This window comes from Rhinatrema bivittatum, chromosome 5, assembly GCF_901001135.1.
Source record: "Rhinatrema bivittatum chromosome 5, aRhiBiv1.1, whole genome shotgun sequence".
NCBI classification, from domain to species: domain Eukaryota; kingdom Metazoa; phylum Chordata; class Amphibia; order Gymnophiona; family Rhinatrematidae; genus Rhinatrema; species Rhinatrema bivittatum.
The window spans coordinates 325,588,347-325,597,006 of record NC_042619.1 but is presented as its reverse complement, the minus strand read 5'-3'; the positions used below and the strand labels follow the sequence as shown (position 1 = coordinate 325,597,006).

The following is an 8,660-nucleotide window of genomic DNA, read 5'->3' as shown; positions in this document are numbered from 1 at the left end:
AATTGAGTTTATGAAAGTTCTCTTTTAATAGTTTTCCTGTATACTTGTGTTAATGTATTCTGCCTTGAGGCGACTGTTTTAATGTATTTCCGCCCTGGAGGCGACTGTTCAGTTCCTTGTAAACCGGTGCGATATGTATTCTTTACAGGAACATCGGTATATAAAAATTAAAAATAAATAAATAAATAAATAAATTTATGTTGGGAAAACTAAAGAGTTTTGAGAACGAGGATGATAGAACATCGTAGCTCTAATACAAGACAGCAGATTGAGGTAACTTTAGTTGCTCATTGCTTGTCTCAACAAAATTAATTTGCTAATTTCATTTTTTCAGTATTGGAAAAGGTATTCTGATATAGGTGTGGGGTGATTTAGTTGTCCTTTTATTAAGCAGAGAGCAGCAATGGATTCATAGGTTAAATTCTGTAGATCTATTTGGTCTTAACAAGGAAACTGACTGGGATGCTTGCTGTTGAATTTTTTACAGATATAATTTTATTGAGCTGATTTGTTTGCAAACTATAACATTTGTATGCTTGCATCATGATGTGTGATTGGCTAGCGGTATGTTTAAATGGATGTGTTTTATCGGGAAGGGCCATTATTGAACGATACACCACGTGTTGTAAGGTATGTGAGTGTTCTATTATTTGGGGACTCTGTTTTCTTTTTGTTGTTGTTGATATCTGTTAGTGGCATTAGAAGTGATATGGCAATTTTGTTGTCTGCATTTTCAGATATGATGGTCCCTGAGGCAATGAGTGAGTCGTCAAAACATGGGCCTATGTTGTGTTGTGTTGTGAAGAAATGTTGCTCAAGGAGAGCTGAATATAGATGACACAGCATCTCTAAGCATTTTTGGAAATGAGTTTTTGGTATTTTTTGAGAAAACAACAAAAGCTAAGTATATTCAAGATTGTGATGGGGTGTTTAGTTATCACGTATAAGCAGTGAATCAGCAAATGAATGATATTCATTTAGTGGACTGCTAAACACAATACTTTACTTGAGTAAGTGGGCTTTTGAAATTTGCTACAAGATATGCCATTGAATTGTCTATAGGATTTACTTGTGGTAAGTGTACTTTACTCAAGTAAATGGCTTTTGAAAATTGCTATGATAGTATTGTTACATTTACACTCATAACTCCTTGCCCTATTTTGGACCGCTTCCATTCTGTCTCTATCCTTTTTGAGATACAGTCTCCAGAATTGAACACAGTACTCCAGGTGAGGCCTCATCAAAGATCTGATGGTCATACTATATATTTTGTATATTTTATATACCTGTCTATAAAGCAACAAGATGAATTCTTCCTTCTTCAATGTTATGAATATTGTTTTTGATATAAAGAGCTACTCCTCCCCCTTTTCTGTCCTTTCTTCACAAGTTATAGCCCGGGATAGGCACATCCCAATCATGAGACTCAGTGAACCATGTCTCCGTAACAGCAACAATGCCCAAGTCTACCTCCACTATTAGGACAGTCAGGTCTGGAATTTTAATGCTCATACTATGAGCATTTGTGGTCATAGCTTTCCAGCTGCTCTTCCTAGTCACCCTTTCTGTTTTTTTTGAACTGATGTTACTTTCTCTTCCAGCTTTCTGTATTGCTTGGGGGTGACATGCTAATTTCACTGCTACCTCCTTCTACTCCCGTTTTAAATGCCTGATAATGTATGATCTGAATTTTTTTTCGCATGTATGATATGCTAATTTCACTGCTACCTCCTTCTACTCCTGTTTTAAATGCCTGATAATGTATGATCTGAATTTTTTTTACTTAGCATATTCTTTCCTACCACAGACAAATGTAGGCCATCCTTACCATATAACCTTTTATTGTTCCATACACAGCCCCAGCATCAGCCTCCAATATATCCAAATCCACATCAGGTTTTGAGCCAAAAATTAAAATTATCTACATGGCAAATTGCACAAATGCAAATGACAAAAAAAAATGGGTGGGGAGTGGGTGGAGTCTGGGTGGGACATGGGTGGTTCAAATCCGTAAGTAAAAATGTACGTGTAAGTACTTACACACACAAGCGTGCCGAGATCCCCTACTGTGTAACTTTATTTCTGCTATGGAGGAGGTGTAAGTAGAAAAACAAAAAAAACTAGGCTACTCAGCAGGGTTTCAAGGGTCAGGGCAGATAGGATAAAAGAAAAGCTAGTTAGCTGGGGGGGGTAAGGAAGTCTTATTGTTTAACTGTGCAAACTGGGAATGGACTGGGGAAATGGGTATTGCCATCGGCATGCATATCTTACAAGCTCCTCCCCCCTTACGCTGTAGATGTGGTATTTGTGTGCACCCATATAAAATTGTGCACACATCTATGCACATCCTGCTGATTTTATAACATGTGCACATATATGTTCATATGTTATAAAATAGATGCAAAACAACAAAGAGCCACAACACGATCCTGTATGCAATATGCCAGAACTACAAAAGGTATCGTCCAACTGCTTTAATGCTCTTCACCAACTTTATAAATGAATAATTAATTTTTATTATTATATATTTGTATACTTTATCAGAACTGCATCAGCAAGCCTGGCGACGTGCTCAGTGAAATCTAAGCGGTCCGGTCTTTTCTATTATTTGCGGTTTGATAAATTGTAGAGGAGTACCGGTGCTTTAAATTAGCCTCGAATGAACTGTCTGTCTATGCCCATCAGAGTATCTTTAGATTTGACTCAACATCGGCCGTGTTTCGCAATTACAGCATTGCTTCATCAGGAGTCATTTTAATATCAAAATTTTTTGATGATCACCTATAAGTAAAAAAACAAATTGTCAAGCTCTACAATACCAGAATACCATATAGATAGTACTTAGCTTCGTTGGTGTAGCAACCTATTCTTGAAGGACGCCAAGTCTCAATTTTCAGAGTTGGGACAGAGACCGCATTCAACACGGCCGATGTTGAGTCAAATCTAAAGAGGAGTCAATCTAAAGATACTCTGATGGGCATAGACAGTTCGTTCGAGGCTAATTTAAAGCACTTCGGTGCTCCTCTACAATTTATCGAACCGCAAATGATAGAAAAGACCGGACGGCTTAGATTTCACTGAGCACATTGCCAGGCTTGCTGATGCGGTTCTGATAAAATATACAAATAATAAAAATTATTTATTCATTTATAAAGTTGGTGAAGAGCATGGAAGCAGTTGGACGATACCTTTTGTAGTTCTGATAAAATAGATGTATGCGTGTGCGCGCGCCAACAAATGCACGTGTGCCCGTGCACCAGAATGAAAGTTAATGTCAAAGTCTTCCAGATATTTGTTCATCATTTCTAAATCTCAAAATGAAATAACTCTTCTATCTCTCAACAGTAAGTGACTTACCATGTAGGAATGTAATATAATTTTATAGCCCTGATCATGTTCTGTTGAAAAAAACAGTTGATTTTTTCATTAAAAAATATTAAAAAATACCCAGCACAAGCAAAGTGGAATAAAACTATGCAAAGCAAAACATGAAATCTTCAATTAGTATTAGCAATGCATGGCCACATTCATTATAAGCTAAAATATAGACTGAATGAAGAAGCTAAAGATGTTCTGTCTAGAAGATAGCAGGAAAAGAGGAGATATGATATAAATATTCAAATATACCAGAAGCTAGTATCCTATAGAATGAAAAGATCAAGGACAAGTGGTTGTCTTATCAAGCTGCATAGAGGAAAGCTCAAAAGGAAAGTGAAAGCATTGTTTTCATTCAGGGCACTTTTATTATAGCCCTTATAAGGCTGAAGTTCAAGTAAGGAAAGTACATGCAGACTTCAGTTCAAATGTTTAAAGCAGACTTACGTGCCTACTTTGAAAAGTGGCAGATGTATGTGGAACCCAGCATGGAATATGAGCATTTACACCTGCTTGAGAGCAGAAAATCAAAAGTATAAGCAAAAGTGCATAAATGGTTTCCCATCCCGCCCCCCAAAAATGCCTCTCTTGAGTATGCGTGAAATGACTTCTGCATGTGGTACTTTTACACGCTCAATCCCAGGGCAAATTTCTAAAAGCCAATTTATTCACATAAAACTGGGTTTTATGCGTATAAATGCTTTTGAAAATCAGGCCCATTGTGATAAGACACCTGGAACAGAATTTAAACAGAAGTTATAGGGGTGAAAACAGTGGCAGAATTCAAGCATGCATGGGATAAGCATAAAGGAAACTTAGTGGCAGAGGGAGGGGATAGAACTGTGATAGTATAGGTGGCAGGTGCAAGAAGGTACACTTGGTGGACCAAGTGGTCCTTTTTTGCAATATCTGTTTTTATGTATTGGATAGCATTTCAGAAATCGGCCTTTAAAACAAAACAAAAAAGTCACATCAATATTTCATGTTTCCTTTTTAAGACTTTTCTAAGATATATGTCACTTCTTAATCATATGCTGGTAAACCAAACAATTCTGGCTTAAAATCTTCCATAGTTTTCAGTAGTAAAGTGGCCTCCTTTGTCAGATTTGGGTTCAAGTTTTCATCAGGAATCATAACAACTTGCATCCCAGCTGCTTGTGCTGCCTGGACCCCATTTGGAGCATCTTCAAACACAAGGCACTAGGGGGTAAAAACAAAAAGAAAATCAAATCAAGAGAATATGTTAAGATACTAGCACAGAAATTCATTAAATTTACATGTTTCTGGTTATCAGGTTTGATCGATAGCCAAATGTAAATGATGAGAACTGTACAACTCCACAAACGTAATGATTCTTATATTATTCATATAAATACAGTGAATAATTATTTTTGTACCTTTAGAGATCTTGGTTCAATTTGACTTACAAGTGAAATACATTTGGTAGTCTAAACCTAATCTTTAATGGATGTACCTTTGCAAATCATAAAACCACTCAATATGGCACGGTTTAGCATGACTGACTGTCAGCACTAAGGAAAGTCTCAATAAGCTTTGGATAATAGGATGGCTGCAAGTCAGTATTATGATTTCTTGATAGAGCTTATGATAAGTCCCCTATAGTGGCTGACATCTTAAAATATACTGCCAGTTAGGCTGGCCCAGTGGCTGAGCTGCCATGTGGAAGACCCAGGTTTATTTCCTTTGCCTGTCTTCTGCTCCTCAGGCCATTCAGGGCTAGAGATAGAAAATTTCAATCATCATCTGTAGAGAACTATAGTCTGTGGCCCCCGGCCAATGAGCATCACTGTGTTAGCTGGGCAGGAGTGGAAGCAGGGGTTACTAAATAATGGTTAACCCCTGGGTCACTGCAAATGAAGGTTCGTAGTGCCATAGCCCAAAGAGGCTGGTTCTGATATAGCAGGAAGACCAAATGAGTAAGAGAAAACTGTCAGGTCTTGGGAAAAAGGATATAGGCTAGGCTTTAGTGAGATATTTAAAAATAGGAAGCAATTAGGAGGCAATATACCTTATGTATTTGTAAGTGTCTCAACTGTTTTTTGCTTTAGTAGACTGGGTTTATCTTATCCAAGAAGATTATTTAGTTGGCTTGCTTTATTTATTTACAGCGATTATTTAGTAGGTTCAGTTTACATCATTTTAAAGGTATTTACCCATGTAAAATGGCCTGACTGAAAACTGCCTTCCATAGCATATTTTTAGCCTCATTAAAAGAAGCTGGTCCTGTGGGCATGTTTAGGTCGAGAGAGAAAGAGAGACACAAAACAAGAACAAAGAATTTCCATTTTCTGAACAGGTCAGGTACAACAATAGTAAGGCAATATCCCATGGTGATTCAAGGTGAAAAAAACAAACAAACAAGATTACAAATTAAAAAAAATCAGTCCAGAGGTCTCCAAATTTCTACCCACACAACCATTTTATTGTATTTTGCACTGGCAACTGATTCTTATAGAAATCTTAGAAACTGAAATCCATCACAAATTTACATCTATTAAAGCAAATGTCTTCAAATTTGTTAAAAGCACTTTCAGATCAAAGGAAAGCAGGAAATCAACCAATTTCTGTTGAGGTAGCGATAGAAAGCATTCTAAAGCTAACGATCTCAAGATAATAATATCAGTTGCTAATGTAAACCGGCATGATGTTGCATACTAATGTCGGTATATAAAAGTTTCAAATAAATAAATAAGTAAATATATGTAATATCACAATTTATAATCACAATTTTTTAAATTCATTCCCAAAGTTTTTTCCCCAAAATAGTTTAACTGTTGGAAAATAAAAAAGCATACATGAAAGGCTTGCTATATTTCTATTACAGGGCTGTTAAAGATGCAATCTTGAAATATCTGCTTTATATAATTTCCAGGGAGTCCACAATGAATGTGAACAACAAAAAAATAGATTGGATGATCTGGAAGATAGGGATATTTGTATAGTCAATTTCTAAAAGTTTTCAAAAGAAACTGTATTTTGCATCCTAAATCAGCTTCCCAGGTTTTTCTGAACTGGATCATTCCAGATTATTTTGTACTTTTAAAAATGACTAAAAACTAGAAGCAAGATGCTCTATTTGAGTCACTACTATTTCAAGATACTGCTGCAACTCATCTAAAGGTAAGCTGCTGGATTTTATATAATGTCTCAACTGCAGCCACTTAAAAACAATGAGATGGTAAATTAAATGTTTTAAATATAAGAATGAGGAAACAGAGAAAATCTCCTCCATTGTCTATAATTTAACAGGTGAATTTTCAAAGGAGTTGTTAAATGTAACATATTATTATAGCAATTTTCAAAAGCCATTTACTCACATAAAGGGCAATTACGTAAGTAAATCAATGGCATATATTGTAGAAATTTTTAAAAGCCAATTTACATGGCAAAATGCATTTACTCATGTAAAACCCACTTTTAAGCATGTAAATGCTTTTGAAAATCAGGCCTTTAATGTCCAAATTCCACATTTTTGGCACAGTACCCAATTCGAACATGCCTCATTTAGGGGTAGATTTTAAAAGGTGCGCGTGCTACCCGGCACGCACACATGTACGCCCAATTTTATAACTTGCGCGCGCAACTTATAAAATCAGGGGTCGGCACGCACAAGGGGGGGGGTGCACAATTGTGCACCTTGCGCGCCCTGAGCCCGTGCCGAGCCGCGCTGCCTTCCCTTGCTCCCTACCTCCACCTCCCCTGCCCTTTTTCTTTTTTTGTTTCTTGTTTTAAAACTTACTTCAGCCCTGGGGCTAAAGTAAGTTGCGCGCGCCGGGCAACTGCCGGCGCGCGATCCCCCGCACAGTAACAAATTCTAGTGAGCCAGATGAAGAATAGCTACTTAATCCTACTGCTCCCTCCATTCCTCACACAAAATCATCAAGGAATTGTGCTTTTTGAGGCTCTGTTTAAATGTGGGACAACTCAAGACAAGAATTGGCAGTAGAGGGCCTCTCTTTTCCCAAATATTAAAGGCATGAAATGACCTCCATCTCACCACTCCTCCTTATACCTTCCCTAATATTAATGGGGTATTGCAGAGTTCCTTCTTCCTCCTCCTCCTCTGTGAATAATATATGATGAGCAAGAGAAGATGGCCACCTAGTTCAGCATATTGCTCTTTCCTGGAAGGAGAGGAAGTAATTCCCCCAAGTGGCTCACAATGCTTCCTGAACAGCACTATCAGCTGTTTCACAGTGCTGCTTCACAACATTATGAATTGACACTGACATATAGAATTCTTTCTATCTCTCCTTGTCTCTAGCATATATAACTGCTCCCGGAGGGATTAGTCAGAGCAGAAGTAGTGGAGATGGGGGTCCTGTCACACTGTCTTTGGAAAGAAGAGTGGTACAAGGAAGAATAGTAGTCATAAACATCACAGGTTCAGTACAAATGCAGGACACCTGACCTGACAAACACTACATGTCTTTCATTTAAAAGAGAGGTTTCTAATGTTTTAACTTGTCCTTAATTTCTGGGCCCTTGAGTTACTATTCTGTGTGGAAGAAAAAAATAAGGATTTCAGATTCAAATGCTAGCCCAGGTATTCTTATCTTCAGCAGAATCCTTATACATGTTTTAGGCTTCAACAGTGCAAAGAAATGCATTTAGTTCATTCCTCAAACCCAACAACAATAGAGTTTATCTCATAAATCACTGCATTACATTTCTAATTGAGATGTCAGCTCACAAGGATGCCATATTGAAAATGCTTTGACATGCAAATGCATTCATAGTCACTAAATTGCTTACTGTGTTTTAAATGCACTTACAACTATCCAAGTACCTACAGTGTTGCAAATATATATATATCATATTTGCACAACAGAGCACCAAAGTACTGAAAAAAACCAAAACCTGGGAAATTGTCTTACATGGAATATTCCTTGAATATCATTCTTTACAATCTCTTAGGAGTAGAGAACATTGTGTTTGGGCCAATAAAACTGCAACAACTTTTGTGCCCATGAGAACTCAAAAGACCTCCAGACTGGATAAAGTGTGGAGGTCAATTCTACCAGCACTAATGTTTCTCTAAGCATGCTGGGAATGCTCAATGCCCATCTGCGCTCAGACGTTTTGTAAAAAACAAAAAAAAATAATTGGTTCACAAGATACCAGATCTGCCAAGGGGAAGCAGTTTTTAAGAGGGAGATTTTTAGCACATGGCATCATATATCCACACCTCAACCCACCTCCAGAAAACGTCTTTACCCCATCGACCACAGGGCTGGAGGAAAAGAATATATATCAGATGCTTC

General features: G+C 37.4%; 1 protein-coding gene across 4 annotated transcripts in view; it reads right to left on the bottom strand.

Moving 5' to 3' along the window:
* Positions 1 to 3,361: 3,361 nt before the first annotated feature.
* The window catches only part of PUDP (pseudouridine 5'-phosphatase), a 789,960-nt gene continuing 784,661 nt past the window's right edge, over positions 3,362 to 8,660 (bottom strand). For 3 of the 4 annotated variants that reach the window (XM_029604429.1, XM_029604430.1, XM_029604432.1), the window contains one exon: positions 3,362 to 4,575. In XM_029604429.1, coding sequence (XP_029460289.1) covers positions 4,399 to 4,575 — 177 coding nt within the window. In that variant the 3' untranslated portion in view covers positions 3,362 to 4,398. The remainder of the gene's footprint in view (positions 4,576 to 8,660) is intronic. The other variant, XM_029604431.1, reaches the window with a different exon arrangement.